This window comes from Labrus bergylta, chromosome 17, assembly GCF_963930695.1.
Source record: "Labrus bergylta chromosome 17, fLabBer1.1, whole genome shotgun sequence".
Taxonomy (NCBI): Eukaryota; Metazoa; Chordata; class Actinopteri; order Labriformes; family Labridae; genus Labrus; species Labrus bergylta.
This window is the reverse complement of record NC_089211.1, coordinates 5889378-5905466: the sequence shown is the minus strand read 5'-3', so window position 1 is coordinate 5905466 and position 16089 is coordinate 5889378. Positions and strand designations below refer to the sequence as shown.

Genomic DNA, 16089 nt, shown 5'->3' with positions numbered 1-16089 from the left:
GAATATTTATGTTGTTGGTGCTTCAGAAGAAAACATCTGAAGACTTCTCTCTTTAAGTCTTTGTGACTTTTTGTACATTTTTAGAAAGTTATAATAAAAGTTATCCAATGCCGTCTTCACCAACCCTCATTTCTTACTGGTGTAAAACTCGGTTTGATTGTGTCAGATATTATTAATGATGGCTTATAATGACTTTGGCTAGAATTCAACATTGAGATGAATTTCTTTTTCTGCAGGTGCTGACACTAAAATCATGAAGAACAGTGGAAAGACGAGGTTCAAGAGGACCAAGATCGATGAGCTGATGAACTACATGGTTTACACAGTAAGTCAGAGTCGAGGTCAAACCCCTCCCCTTTGGTATAAAGTCTTTCTCTTGGTTCCCTCCTGTATGACTGTGTCCCTGTCCCCGCTTCTGTAGATCTTCGTGCTGCTGATCCTGGTGGCGGCTGGCCTCGCCATCGGTCACACCTTCTGGTACGAAGAGATCGGCTCGAAGGCCTGGTATCTGTTCGACGGCAAAAACCATAACTCCTCCTACAGAGGCTTCCTCAGCTTCTGGGGATACATCATCGTCCTCAACACCATGGTGCCCATTTCTCTTTATGTCAGGTCAGTAACACCACACACACATATTTGGGGATTTCTCACATTGGCTGTTTTCCAAACCGCCACATAATAAGTATGTACATACCCCATACAACATTCAACAGTAGTATGTAGTTTGACTGCCAGTCAGTGGTTATTTTGCAGTATGCCTAAACTGGTTTCTGGTCTTGGAATGCAGAAATAAACAATAGATCAGCTGACGGAAAATACGCTACACGATAGACATCCACTTGCAGTCTGAAAAAAAGCTCACAGTGATTCATTTTGATTTTCATTATAATGAGAATCAAAAGAGATCATGGGCGGTATCTTTGTGTGGATTGGTCCAGTGTTTCATTTTTTTCCCCTATACGCATCGAGCACCAGTGGTGCATCAGTGTTATACTGTATCACCACTGCTGCTGTTTTTTTTTTTTTTTTCTTTTTTTTTTTAAGTTTCGAAATAAATTATTCATTTTCTTTGGTAAAATTTGGACTCCTCTTGCCATTACGCATAAGCGGGGTTATGACAATGGTGTGGTTGTTGGTTGATTTATTTTTTTCCAACAAATGTTAATAATTATATTAATAACAAGAATTTTTAAAAATTGCTCGCAACTAAAGCATTGTTCCACTTCACCACTGCTTCTACAACTCCAAGCTAGGGGAAACGCTGTGGTCTGATTGTGATTATTTCCCGGTTACGATAGCCGTTGCTGTCCATCATTTTGATCTCTGACCTGGCGCTTTGCATTGTGGGAAACAGTACACGAGGGAGACGGCTCTGATGCATGCTGTAGATTATAACCAAACCAGTATGACTTTTGGATATATCCGGCATACTGCGATCTCGCATTTGTTCACATACTACACTACATTGGCCAACTCAGTACGCACTACTAGTACAGTAGGCAGTTTTAAAAACAGCAGTAGTCTGCCTTCATGAGAGGAAGTAGGGATGTCTTCTTTAAGTAGTCTTACTGATGTGTCTTGGGAGGATATGCTCTTCTGTTAAAAATAAAGATTTTCAGTCTAAGGTCATCTTAACCTCCAAGAACACAACAGAAAGCCTTTCTGTGTGTTTTGTCCTCAGTGTGGAGGTGATCCGTCTGGGTCAGAGTAAATTCATCAACTGGGACCTGCAGATGTACTACGCAGAGAAAGACACACCCGCTAAGGTACGTCACTGCTTTCATCACCTTTACCAGCTTCAGGACTTAGATCCTGATGCAACACACATCAAATCCAATATACAGAAACTTTCTAACTTTCTTTATAGAAAGGATTAAAAACATAAAATCACTTTGTCATCTCATCTCGTAATAATGAAGTCGGACTTGTTCCAGCTAAAGATTAGCAGTCATACTTCTCCCTGTGCGTTCTTCACCACCTTTTCATTAAGTCTCCTGTTGCTCGTCTGTGCAGGCTCGAACCACCACCCTGAACGAGCAGCTGGGTCAGATCGAGTACATCTTCTCCGACAAGACGGGAACTCTGACGCAGAACATCATGCAGTTCAAGAAGTGCACCATTGCTGGACGCACCTATGGTACTGATCGTCTCTATTTCATCAAACATAAGAAACTGAGACTTTTGTAATCCCACTGAGGCTCCGCAGAGTTTTTCTTAAAACAATGAGGAAGTAAACTAGAGACGGTGAATTGTCAAGGTCAAAAATACAACAAGTGAGAGAGCGGCACCTGCTGTCTGTTTTCCATACACCAAAGGTTCCTCTGAATCTTTACATAACACCATAGCTTTCCACATGTACCTGAAGGGTTTGTTTGATCTTTGTCTGAACTGCTTTGTGATATGAGAGAGGAGAGAGTGATGCCTGAATGATCTTTTCAGGAAACTGGAAGAATGCAGCAAGAAGAAGTTTCATATTATTCAAAGCAGAACAAAGTCTAAAAACAGAACTATATTTAACTGTGTCGAGAACTGAAAACTCAGAAAAAAATCTACCTGACATGTTTGTTTGTGCAGAAGGCAAAGTAGTGCGGTAAAAGGATCAAAACTGTGAAAGGATAAAAAATGAAAAAAACATGGAACTGTAGAAAGACAAAATAAAGAAGTGTCTACATTTAACAAGGAAATACAATTCAATAAAAAAAATGCTGTGATTGAAAGAGGAGTAAATAAAAGAATAAGTACATTAATCAAATATGCAGAATGTTTAAAGAGGATTAAATAAAACGTATAAAATTCTAACAAAAGGATTAAGAATGGCATGCTATTTTTTATTTTTTTTAATCTATTTCATAGTTTTTGTCACTTCTAGCTTTACATTTTTCCACTTCTTCACAGATAAAATCTTTAATAAAGCTCATTCTTAACTTCTATACAACAAATAAATAAAAACATGTGCAGAGTACTTCTTTGCTACAGTTCACCTGTAAATACACTTGAATGTATTTGTGTAGATGTTCAGGTTTTTTTCTTTTCTAAGACTTTTGACATTTCTTCGTAGGTGATCCGACCACGGCTGAAGGCGTGACGCTGGACAGAGGAAGGGTAAAGTATAACATAAAGTTACTTTTACAAAGAACGTTTTCTTAGATGAATCGACCAAATATAAGAAGTGGAATTCCTGTAATTAATAGCAGAGGACAACACCAGTGGTTTCAAATTCAAGTCAGATAGACCACAAGAGAATAAGACTACACTCAGCTGACTGAGGACTGGGACTTAATGCACTTTTACACCACATGTCACACACTGATGGTAGAGGCTGATGTGTAAAGGGTCCATCAGTATTAACTCATCCCATTCATACACACTCATGTTGCTGACGCAGCAGCGGGAGCAGTTTGGGGTTCAGTGTTGTGTCTGAGGACTCTTCGATATGTGATGTCAGGAGCTGGGGATCAAACCCCCCTGACCCTCCAGTAATACATATAGACACTCTCGCCCAAATATGGTCACTACTTGCCATTTAAAAAAAAAAAAAAAAAAGCACCATGTTAAAAGATAAACTACATCCACTTCTTATAAACTGTCTGTGTCACTGAACTATTTGCAAAGTTAAAAAAGGAAAACAGTGACACTTTTAATTTATTTTTTGCTCTTTCAACAATTCCTGAATATTTCCACTGTCATTTTGAGAAAACGTTTTCCCTGTTTTTGACTTTAGCCCGTGGACTGGAGCTGGAACCGGCAGGCTGACAAAAAGTTTGATTTTATGGATCACTCTCTGGTTTCCTGTGTGCGATCCAAGAAGGATAAAGACGTCTCCGAGTTCTTCAAGCTGCTCTCCCTCTGCCACACCGTCATGGTGGACAACAAAGACGGTAATCTTTAAAGTCTTGTTTGGAAGCTGATGAGTTTACATGACAGCCACCAGTTTGACAGTTTGTGAACTTTCAGAGGACTCTAACCTGCTTTCAGAGATATTGTCCTGTCGTTAAATCCGACTGCTATATATTAGACAACATAAGGATGTTTTTCTCTGCAAGAAAATTGCAATAAAACAAAACGTATGTATGGCTCCTTCCCCGTCTCTCAGGTGAACTGGTGTACCAGGCAGCTTCTCCTGACGAGGGCGCTCTGGTGACGGCAGCGAGGAACTTTGGTTACGTGTTTCTGTCTCGAACACAGGACACCATCACCATCAATGAGATGGACCAGGAGAGCACCTACGAGATGTTGGCGCTGCTCGACTTCAACTCGGACCGCAAGCGCATGTCCATCATCTGTACGAGCACACACACACACACACACACACACAGACACACAGACACAGACATTTGCATGTACTGGCTATGGTTGTGTGCATAGCCTCTTGATTTTAAGAGTGAAGCAAATATTGGAGCATGTTAAAAACGATGCTTAAACAGGAACGAGAGGTGTGTTAATCATCAGCAGACAGAATCATGATTACTTGTAAAGACTTTTCTTTATGGAGGACTTGATTCAAGAATTTAAAGCAGAGGTTTTGACTCTCTTCGTCCTCTGCTCTCTGTTTCAGTGAAGTTTCCCGATGGTCGAATCCGTCTGTACTGTAAAGGAGCCGACACGGTCATCTATGAGCGACTCTCGCCCGACTCCAGACACAAAGAAACCACACAGGCAGCTCTGGATGTAAGTTCTTAATGCCTGTTTGAAAACCACACCATACAGTTTAAATACATAATTATATGTACGAGGCATGCATGTTGGTTTCTCTGAAAGGGATCATCTCTGTTTTGTTCTTCAGATCTTTGCCAACGCCACATTGAGGACGCTGTGCTTGTGTTACAAAGACATCAGCGCAGCCGAGTACGACGCCTGGTCGAGGAAACACAAAGAGGCTCAGGTCAGCATGTCTGAAAGAGATGTTGCCCTCGACCGAGTGTACGAGCAGATCGAGAGCAACCTGTTGGTGAGTGCAGCTCCACATTAGTGTGACATGAACCCCACCCCTTAGAAGTAGAAATGAAAAAAAATGATAGACACAATGTCCACAGCTCGAAAGGTTTTAGCAGACAGTAATGCTGATCATGTCTGCAGATTAGGCACTGTTCCAGTTTGGGGGTATGGAAAACAAAAGTGGCTATTTGTTGATTTGTATTCTTTTTTTTTTTGTTGCATAATTGTTGGATTTTACCCCCAAAGTTCCTGTGAAACAGCTAGCAGAGTGCTAATTTAATTCCACATATTCACTTGTTTAATGAGAAGAAAAAAAAGAATGGAAGGAGACCTTGGTGAGGATATTTATTGGCTTTACTGTTGCCAAATACACTGAAATGTGTCTTTAAAAAAAAAAAAAAAAAAAAAATCAGGGAGAGCAGCAGGAAGAGGGAATGACAATCAAAGGGTTTGCAACATGGTAGCTAGCCCATAAGTCCTGTCTGTCCATGGGGAAGTAGCAGAATTAATAGTAATGGTGGAGGGTTGTTAAAAAGTGTTTGATATTCTTTCCCTTTACGTAACTTATAACTAAACATCTGTAAAAGCCTGAATCATTGAGCCTTAGCTACATTTAAGACGCTGTATCCCTCCTTCCAGCTGATCGGGGCGACCGCCATCGAGGACAAACTGCAGGACGGAGTGCCAGAGACCATCGCTAAACTGGCCAAGGCCGACATAAAGATCTGGGTCCTCACTGGAGATAAGAAAGGTACCGTCAGTTCAGACCAAGCAGAAACCTCCAGTGTTGGAAAAATAAGTGGGAGTGAAAACTAAAAAATCCACTTGAGGCTGGCTGCAAAAGTCCTGAAAGACACACCCGTTTAAAAATGACAACATCAGAGGCCCAGCGTCATGGCGACTGCCACCGTTGGGCCTCAAGAGTCCCTTCCAATGGGTGACGTCACTGATAGTCCGTCCATGTTTGTACAGTCTGCGGTTCAGTCTGTTATAGCTATGATCATGTTTCTTGTAAACAATGGTTTATTAGATATTTGGATACATGAATAACTTCGCCTCTTAATAACACCTTCAGAATAATGTTGCTGTAAAAGTTAAGGAGCTTCATCCTCCTCGATTTGTTATCAAGATGTGTTAATAAAAGTAATTTAAGATCATGATTCATGTGTTCACAAACTGTACTGTTTGGATTTTGTCTCATGTTCAACATGTTTGATCTTTTCCCAGAAACGGCCGAGAACATCGGATATTCTTGTTCCCTTTTGACTGATGACATGGCGATCCACTACGGAGAAGATGTGAAGTGAGTTGATTTTTAAAGTCTTACTCAGTCAGAGAGGAGCGTGCTGAAGAAGACGCCTGTCTCTAACTCGTGTCTCCGCTGTGTCTCTGTCTCCAGTGAGAAGCTGAGGATTCGTCAGACCCACCGGAGAAATGAACCTCAATCCCTCAACCGCCGGAGGAAGAGACCTACAGAGCCGTTCTTCAACATGCCCGGAAAAAACGCTCTCGTCATCACCGGAGGATGGCTGGTGAGTTCTATACAACACATCAAAAAAAAAGACAAAAAAGTAGTGGACGAAGCAACAGAGACCGCTATACGACGCTATAAAGAGGAATCTTTGCCTTTATATCAACACTTTGTGTTGTTTGATGGAACTATAATGCAGAAGTTAAATGATGTGCACGGAGATCATAGTGGTCACATGCAGACAGTTGATGGTCGCGCTCCGATTGCAGAGAATAATGCATCTCCAACCCCTCCTAATCACTCGAGGAATAAAAAAAAAAAAAGGTGTAATATCTGATTTTCTGACCAGCCAACATGTTGGATTGTGCTCATTTCTTCTTTTTATCTGCATCTCAGAACGAGATTCTTTATGAAAAGAAGAAGAAACGCCGTCGCCTTCGTCTTCGCCGTCTTGGAAGGCGACCACCTCCCGCCATCCCTCAGGACAGCCAGCCGATGGACGACTTGGAGAAGGAGCTGAGACAGGTAAGACTTAACATGAGACATTTAATAAAAGTGAGTTATCGTCGCATGATAACGAATACGCTGACATGTCTCTACAGATCGACTTTGTGGACATGGCCTGCGAGTGCGAGGCGGTCATCTGCTGCCGTGTCACGCCTAAACAGAAAGCTAACGTGGTGAGTTTGGTGAAGAAGTACAAGAAGGCGGTGACGCTCTCCATCGGGGACGGAGCCAACGACGTCAACATGATCAAGAGTAAGGACACAAAGAAACTCTGCTCACGTCTTTTCATCATTAAACACGTTGAGGTTAAATCTAAATGTCCCCGTCCTCTTGTCTCCACCTCTCTCCTTCCAGCTGCAGACATCGGCGTGGGGCTCAGCGGTCAGGAGGGGATGCAGGCCGTCATGTCGAGCGACTACGCCTTCGCTCAGTTCCGTTTCCTGCAGCGCCTCCTGCTGGTGCACGGACGCTGGTCCTACATCCGCATGTGCAAGTTTCTACGTTACTTCTTCTTCAAGAACTTCGCCTTCACACTCGTCCACTTCTGGTACTCCTTCTTCAGCGGATACTCCTCACAGGTCAGCAGCTCAGCAGTGTTTGGCCAATAACTCAGTCGTATGTAAGAACTAATAATGCCCTGATATTAAGATCCTACAGGAAAGTGATCATATGATAGTATGAAGCGATTTACCTTAAAGTTCATGAATCAAAACCATCAGTCGATGGACAACAGGATCAACATCAAGGAAAGCAATAGAAATACAAAACAAGTCTTGATATGACCCTCAAGTCCCCTTTGTTCACAATGTCTCTACAGGCATCCTCAGGTCTCTGACTCTACAAAAACAAACAGACTCTGTGGTTAAAAACACTGAAATAAAGAATGAAGTTTTCTCCAGTGCTTGACCAGGGGTTCACAAACTTTCCCATGCTAAGGACCCTTACATATCATTATCCTCTGGTGGGGAACCACTGTCGTAAAATGTCTTGTACATAACAACAGCTGTTTTCATGGCGCAGCTGATAAACTAAATGATGGTTTCCCTTTCTGCAGATCGCCTACGAAAACTGGTTCATCACTCTCTACAATCTCTGTTACAGCAGCTTACCGGTTCTCCTAGTTGGACTTCTGGACCAGGTAAGAAGCAGGCATAGGAAGATATGTAACAAGAAGACACTGGTTTAAAATAAAGGGATTCCCATCTTGATAAAAAGCGTATTGGTTTGGGGCGGCAGTAGCTTAGTATCCAGGGATTTGATGTTGGTAGCCGCAGGGTCACCGGTCCGAGTCCGCGGAACTGAACCTGCAACTGCTCAAAGCGCGAGTCTCTGTGCGGCCCCCTCACTCTGACATCCCCCCTAAATGCGTGTGTGTAAGTGAAAAGTGTCATTTCCCTCAGGATTAATGAAGTGTAGAAAATTAAAGTTACACTAAATAATACACTAAAGTCCCCTGTTACTCTGAATGAATCCCCCTCTTCGTCCCTTCTCCTCCTGCAGGATGTCAACGATAAACTGAGTCTGAAATTCCCAAAGCTCTACCTGCCCGGCCAGAAGGGGGCGTTGTTTAACTACAGGAATTTCTTCATCAGTTTGTTCCACGGCATCTTCGTCTCGCTCATCATCTTCTTCATCCCGTACGGAGCCTTTCTGCAGACCATGGGGCAGGACGGAGAAGCGCCCTCAGACTACCAGTCCTTGGCCGTCGTCACCGCCTCGACGCTCATTTTCACCGTCAACCTGCAGGTCAGTTTCACGTTAGCAGCAACTAGACTCAGCAAAGACTGAAGAGTTTTGACCTTTTTCCTAGTGCATGAATGAATGACTAAATGAAAGGGAAAAATCAACATGTTCTCGAGTTGTCTTTGAAGTCTTGAATCTGAAAACCAGAGAACATGTGATATTTTTTTCTCGATGAAGATGATCATCTCAACCCTTTAGTAGCTCCAGGGGTAGTATGCATTTTTTAAAGGTCTATAAATATGAATGAAATGTTCGTTGTTGTGTGAATCAGCTGCTGATTTGTGTCCTCTATTCGTCCTCTCGTTTGTTTAGATCTCTCTGGACACCTCCTACTGGACCTTTGTTAACTGCTTTGCCGTTTTGGGCAGCATAGCCATCTACTTTGGCATCGTGTTTGACATCCACAGTGCTGGGATCCACGTCATCTTCCCGTCAGTGTTCACCTTCACCGGTCAGTCATTACACATTCACTGCAGTGCATTGTGGTTAACTGAATTGTCTGACTTTGTAGTCTCTTCCCCAAAATACCAAAACGCTCTGATTTGCTTTCAAGCTGCAGGAAGTAATGAAAGAGTTCAATTGTCTGTCTGTGAAGTTCGCATTTAAAAGTTTCCCTTTGTCCAGGGTTCCATGTTTTGAACATCAGAACAATCTTTTGTTAAGCGTTAAATCTCAACACAAACCTGTGAGTGCACAATTCTAGTTTAACAAATGCAAACACAGTCACTGTTGTATTTTGGATTTCTCCAGAGAGATACTCTGCACCACGTTTTACCATTTTGGCTTCTCTTTCGCTGGAAAACAAAACAAAAAGTCTTGATTTAAATCAAAGCATCTAAGCATGTCATCAGAGGAAAATGGTGCCGTATGAACTTGTTGAATTAACTGCACTTACTCCTACCATACAGCCATTTTTCCCCACCTCAAACTCCGCCCTCCTTCTGACTATCCAAATCTTGATATTTTGTGGTTTTGTAGGTGCAGCGTCGAACGCTCTGCGCCAGCCCTACCTGTGGTTAACCATCATCCTGTCTGTGGGCATCAGCCTGCTGCCCGTCATCTGCATTCAGTTCCTCCATAAAACCATCTGGCCGTCCGTAGGAGACAAGGTGAGACCTCAGAGAGTAAAGTGAACAAACTTCCCCTTAGCCTGCAGAAATCTCCCCGACATGAAGCTGATGGAACAAGAATTCAAAATAGTTAAAGTCAAATGAAAACAAGTGATATTCTGAGGTTATTGTAGAAGTAACAACAGTTACAGAGGTAGTTGAAGGGAAAAATAAATCGTATAAAACAAGACCATTTGGAAGAAGATTAACTGTCATATAGTTATTTTTTTATTTTTTTAAGCCTATCATCTCTGACACGGGGCTGACATCCAATGAGATTACTTCCTGCATGCAGTCAAGAAGTGCAAACAGTTTATGTTCAATTTCAACAGACGAGAATCAGTCAGTGATCTGAGTGGCTGCCAAAAGGAAGCAGGATGAGATTTGAATCAGAAAACAAGACTTTACAAATGTACAGGACAAGATCAGCAAAAAGTTGAAAAAGTGATTTATCCTCAGGGACTTTAGATAAACACAACCAGGACAGTTCCTTACAGTAGCTGTAATGTTTCCCCTTTTTATTTTTGGATTAAAAAAGCAGATGCCGGCTGAAACGCAAGTAGATGATTATAGGTGGACACAAAATTGTATCATTGGCAAACAGATTCTGCGTTTTTGTACAAAATTAGTGAATAGAGTTCACTGAACTAGTGACTTGTTTTGAACCTGTTTTCTGTGCATACATTATTTTTTGGTGGATATCTAATAGATTTGACGACTGTGTGTATTAAGAGTCCAAAAGTTTAATCTGACAATTTGAAACAGAAGTGAGCCTTTATCCTCTTCTTCCATAAGTAAAAAAATGACTCAGTTGTCTTTCACTAATGTCTCCTTCCTTTTTCCCATCGTCCTCCAGGTCCACAGAAACAGGAAGAAGTACGAGATGGAGATGGAAGAGGAGGAGAGGAAGACAAAGCCACCAACCTTCGATCGTGGCCGGCGTTCACGTCGCTCCGCCTATGCCTTCTCTCACTCCCGAGGATACGCTGACCTCATAGCATCGGGGCGGAGCATTCGACGGCGCCCGACACCTGTTGGAGCACCGCCGGGCAGCATCAGAGAGGCCCCCCAGAGAGAGGCTGAGAACATCTAAGGGAGGAGGGGGGGGGCTGAGCAGGAGAGATGGAGTCAGAGGGGGTCGCACGTATTCAGGAAAGTGGACATGTCTTTCTTTTAGTCGTGCAGAAACTCCTGAATTTATTTTTGCTCCTCTCTGTGATCCCGCCTCCTCCGCCCTTTGTGCCTCCTCCGTGCAGACTCTTTAAAATGAAAAAGGAAAAAAAGCTCACCGAAGAGATGACCGCCGTTAAACGGGGTTCGAGGTCATGCAGTGAATGTGTGACTGACTATGTTGTTTATCTCAGGATCTTTTAAAATCCATTATTTTTCTTATTTTTACTTCCTACCCAAAAACTTTTTTTTTTGCAGCTGGATGACGAGTCACAGCGTTGTTTTTTGACATTCCCAGTTTTAGCACAAAGTCTGCAGAGCACTTGACGTGTGAATACAGACCCCAGTCGATTAGTCCGTTAGCTACATGTAATCAAACCAAAGCTTCTTTTACTTTAATTTCCGTCCCTATAAATGCAAATCAACACGTTCTCCTTCAGGTTACAACAATGCGCTTCAACTGAAATGTCAAGATATCCCCTTTTAATGTTTTATTGTTCATGTTGCGATGTTACTGTACGAGGCTATGCAAGGTGGCTGGATGTGATAAAATGTGTGTTAATTTAAGATTTCAGTTGTGAATAGTTCTGTTTTTCTCTTTTGCTTTAATCAAATGTCACAAGTGTCCTCACAGATGGGTTTTGTAGTCACATATTTAAAGGACTACAACTTTTTTTTTCCTGCCTTCAGATCCTGAAAAGGCCTCTTTCAAACCTGGATGCTAACTCTACGTTGTATACCTCACTTTTTGTCATGTAAATACTCTCTATAAGACTTGCATGTCGTCTTCCTTCAGCTGAAAATATTTTTTGTGTTAACAAATCACCAACTGTAAAGTCAAGGGCTCCTTATCTGAACTGGGGAATAAACAACAGGAAGGTTTATCCACATTTAAGGAAATCTTTGAACTCCATTCTTCTCTCTCTTTAATTATCAGCTTCTTAAAAGTTGATTCATAAATGCTAACTAATGAAAATATTATCAATGACGATATTTTGTGTGTGATGATGGTTGTTCAAAGCTAACCCAAGGATGTGTTTTTTGTTCTTTTAACCAGCTTTATGATGCTGCACAGAGATAAGCCAAAGGGGACACATTCCTGTTCTGACTGTTACCGTATGCAGACAATGTCTTTTTATCCCTGAATGAATGGAGGCAGTAGATGAGGACTGTTGTTGTGATTGGTTCAGCAGCAGTGTGCTCTCTGTCTTATGACGGTGTTTTATCAAGTGGTTGTTAATAAAAGCCAGGCACATTTAACAATCTGAAACGTTCTTATTTCTTCATGGTTACGTGTTTTTCTTGATATTTGTATAAACACAGTCATTCTTGTAAACGGTATCACATTTAATGGTGACATACAATTCAAAATACTCTTCACCTAATATGTGTCTCTAGTCTGTCTACAAACCCCCCAATGATGAGAAAAGTCCATCCTCTCTGTCTTTAGCCTGCTCCACTTTTTGTACTCAAACAGGCCGTTTGGAGATTTTCCCTTCATGACATCACAAAGGGCAGTAACCCCTCCCCCAGGTGGGTGACACTCCCACAGCTAGGTGTTTGTTCTGCCCTCTGAGTCTGCCTTCTCACTGTAAACAATAGGACATGGAGCGAGAAAGTCAGAGACACCCAAGCCCTTCAAAAGTTGGCATGGTCAGACACAGCTCATTTACATTTAAAGCTACAGACACAGAAACAGCCTGTTCCAAGCAGGGCTGAAATAGAGGGGTTTATAGTCATGATCAAATACAGGATCAGAGTGGATTTAGAACAAGAAACTTCACAGACATGTTCTTGAGAGCTCTGAGACTTATTTAAACTAGTTGAAATAGAATGCTAGAATATATGTGACCTTTAATACAAGTTTTTAGTGGTATTCAATTACTTGAATTGCCTGCAGGAGTAAATTTAAAGTTATCAGTTTAAAATGTTTGTCGCTGAAATAGAAGATTATTAACTATGAAGAATTCAACCAAAATCTAGGGTTGCAACCTTTTACCCTTTTTTTTTCTCTCATGATATAATTCTAATGAGAATTGAATTTGTTTTTAGTATGCAAATTAAAGAAAAATAATCATACTCTTCCACTTAATCAGCTTTCAGGTTAATTTATATCTATCCAAATATGGTGAAATAATGAGAAGCCTCATCCAGCATTAAAACGGTCATTTCAACAGCAGTGGCCAAAAATGTGCAAAGTTTGCAATGACAGTTGAAATCCTACCTAAATGGGCCCCATCAGCCTGCGCTCACTGATAAAAAGGAAATGACTGAATGCTGCTAGTCTAACCCTAAGTATGGAGGAGAGATAGTTGAATAGTATAACTTCTGCTACATTATGGTGGCTGTTTATGGACATCTTCTGTTAGCAAGGAATGTCAAACGTCAAATTATTGAACTCAGCGGGAAACCTAAAGTCTGTTGGGGCCCAATTAAGGCAAACATTCCCAGGGTGCCTCTCTAACAAGCGTCCATCATCATTATGTTGTTAATAATCTGACACCAACAAAAATAATGAAATGTAAGCATTTATTTCCAAAGTATAAATCTAAAGAGCCTTCAAAATATATAGTTTAAAATATAAATATGAAGACAAATAAAAATGTCCAAGAACAAACACCACGATGTAGCAGAAGTTATGTTATTGAAGTGTCTCTCCTCCATGTTGAGGGTGAGTCTACAAGTATCTTTATGTATGGTGGACTAACACTAAAGAATTACACTTGTCATGCTGTCTTTGAAAGTTCTTTCACGTCATTCATTGCCTAAAAATGTAACCACGTGTGCAAGGGCCATAGCCACTTCAGATCTGTCAGAGTGTCTTAGATGTCCATCTCCTCAGATGTTTGGGGACACCTTGCTGTATGGGTTTTGTCCTTTCTCATGCAGTGGTCATGTCCTGATCAATTGTACTTGTTGTTTGCGATGAACAACTAGAACTACTGATTTGACTTTTCTCATCCTGAAGCGAAAGTTTTCCCAAAGCTTGTGAAAGGCTATCCCATTTGCCCAAACTGTTTGAGATGAACTCGAGCTTTCAGATGTAAATCATTTATATTTTAATCTTTACTCAAAGTTTGAACAGAGAAACATGAATCCCTGTTCAAAGACTTTTGAATCCCACCGTTGAGAAGAGGCATTACTTGTATGAAATGCCTTCTTAATAAAGCAGTACCATTTGTAGCCACTGGGTGTCACTGCAGGACTGTTTCTGTCTCTTTCAGCCCGGCTCTGATTTCTGACTCTCTTCACTCAGTTTATAGTTGAGCTGCAGGAACAGAGCATCGCAGCTCACATACTGTAGCAGCTCACATCTGAACAGGTTGATCACTTTTTATTTTTACTCAGACCTTCAGGCATCTTCACACATGAGTGCAATTTTAGGACTGGATATTGTTCTTGTCACAGCTTTAAATGCACATCTTTACGTGCACTTTAACCAGCCAGTTTCTTCAAATGCATTCATATGTATCAGGTAAAAAGAAATACCTCAACATTTAACTTTGTTTTACTAGAAAAATATGGCAGCTTGGTCTTTAAAATATGAGGGTTCAGGTTTTGTCTCGTTCACTTGAAATGATCCACAATCAAGGAAATAAAAAAAAAAAAGCAACATTTAAGACCTTTAGAATAACGCTTGGAAAATATTGTATCTTATTTCAAGTGATATTTCTTTGTCCTTTTTATCCTTGTTGGATAGGACATTTGAAGAGAGGTAGGAAACTTTTGTAAGGAGAGAGTCGGGGAGTGACATGAAGCAAAGGGCCGAGGCCGGATTCAAACCCAGGGCGGCTTTATCCTCTGTTCATGGGGGACATGTCATAGGCTATCCGCACCCTGAAAATACTCCCTTTTTAATTAAACCCTTTGAACGTGCAACACTAAGTTACACTTGTTCTATGTTGCAAAATAAGTACAGTTTTGTTAGGTTAAAGGTAAAATATGCAACATTTTAAACAGTAATAAAGTGGATATTAAATTGATCCTTTTCAAATATATCATTGTTGAGATTACTTTTTTTTTAAAGAGTGAAGTCAAACTCCCTTCTGCATTTGTTGTGCTGAGCTCTGTGTTCACACTGACGGAGTGGAGCCTTCTTCAGCTCTTTTATGTTTCATTTAGAGGCTCAAACATTTTTCATACATGTTTTGATTGCAGAATGAACTCCTTCCTGTCTGACGCTTAGCCCTGCCACCACTGGGGGGAAGAGAGATAGCCCCGTCCGATTAGGAATGCCGTGTATAGAGGCATAATGGCGGAGTGTAGTTATTGAAAATACTACAACCCAATCATCTTTAGGCTGCATATCAGAATGGAGATCAGTCAGGCTTCACTCGGTTGGATCACTAAAGGAGTGGAGGGGAGGAGGGGAGGATGTGTGCTGAGGGAATTTTGTTTTGGTCTTGGAGACTGCTGCCAAAGTGCAACGTCTACTGGATTAGAAAATGTATATTATATCTTTAAGGATTCAAATTCATTATGATTCAAGTTTCAATACATACAAAATATTTGAATGTTTTTTCGGCTTTAAACAGTCAACATTGTGTAATATTCTCAAACATCAATCAACTCAAGTCTCCTGGGTCAAAGTACTGATTCTTTAAGACAACATCTACCAGGCAAACTTCATCTGTAATATCAGCTCTGAGAGTCTAAAACTGCAGCACATGGGTCAAGATGACTTTGGTTATATCTGGTTCACAGTCATTGCTTTTTGTAGATGTAAAAACAACAACTAAGAGCCTGAAATGAAGAGCAGTCAGGAGCATCAGCAACATTTTAGGTCCTCAAAAGATCCCAAAATATGGTGTTCAAATATTTTCAGTCATGTTGAAACCACCGTCAGAAATGTGTATTTTAAAATCCTGCATGAATGACTCCATCAGGGTTTTTTTTTTATTCCAGAAGTTGAAACTGTATTCGATTCATCCCTACAACCAATAAAATTACGTCTGTAACACTGCTAACAGCATGTTAAATCACCTTTTTTCTTTGGCTGCTATCTCTCAGTCTCTCTGTCAAATCTGCATCAGTTCCACATCGGAGGCCTGCGGGCGGACTCAGATAATGCTCTCCATATTTACAGAGGCAGGAGGATTGGGAGGTTTTTGACTAGATCCCATTTGTGTGAACCTATTAGTGCTGAGCGCCCTG

At 41.2% G+C, this 16089-nt stretch overlaps 1 protein-coding gene across 1 annotated transcript in view; it reads left to right on the top strand.

Moving 5' to 3' along the window:
* Window positions 1–12205, top strand: part of atp8b1 (ATPase phospholipid transporting 8B1) — a 34902-nt gene extending 22697 nt beyond the window's left edge. Inside the window, exons 11-30 of the mRNA XM_020655815.3 lie at window positions 237–325; window positions 422–612; window positions 1682–1766; window positions 2014–2137; window positions 3059–3102; window positions 3722–3878; window positions 4094–4282; window positions 4556–4668; window positions 4784–4948; window positions 5575–5686; window positions 6163–6238; window positions 6335–6467; window positions 6803–6931; window positions 7009–7165; window positions 7268–7491; window positions 7968–8051; window positions 8414–8659; window positions 8969–9107; window positions 9635–9765; window positions 10622–12205. Of these exons, the coding sequence (XP_020511471.2) occupies window positions 237–325; window positions 422–612; window positions 1682–1766; window positions 2014–2137; window positions 3059–3102; window positions 3722–3878; window positions 4094–4282; window positions 4556–4668; window positions 4784–4948; window positions 5575–5686; window positions 6163–6238; window positions 6335–6467; window positions 6803–6931; window positions 7009–7165; window positions 7268–7491; window positions 7968–8051; window positions 8414–8659; window positions 8969–9107; window positions 9635–9765; window positions 10622–10858 (2825 nt within the window). The 3' untranslated portion in view covers window positions 10859–12205. The remainder of the gene's footprint in view (window positions 1–236; window positions 326–421; window positions 613–1681; window positions 1767–2013; window positions 2138–3058; window positions 3103–3721; window positions 3879–4093; window positions 4283–4555; window positions 4669–4783; window positions 4949–5574; window positions 5687–6162; window positions 6239–6334; window positions 6468–6802; window positions 6932–7008; window positions 7166–7267; window positions 7492–7967; window positions 8052–8413; window positions 8660–8968; window positions 9108–9634; window positions 9766–10621) is intronic.
* Window positions 12206–16089: the final 3884 nt, after the last annotated feature.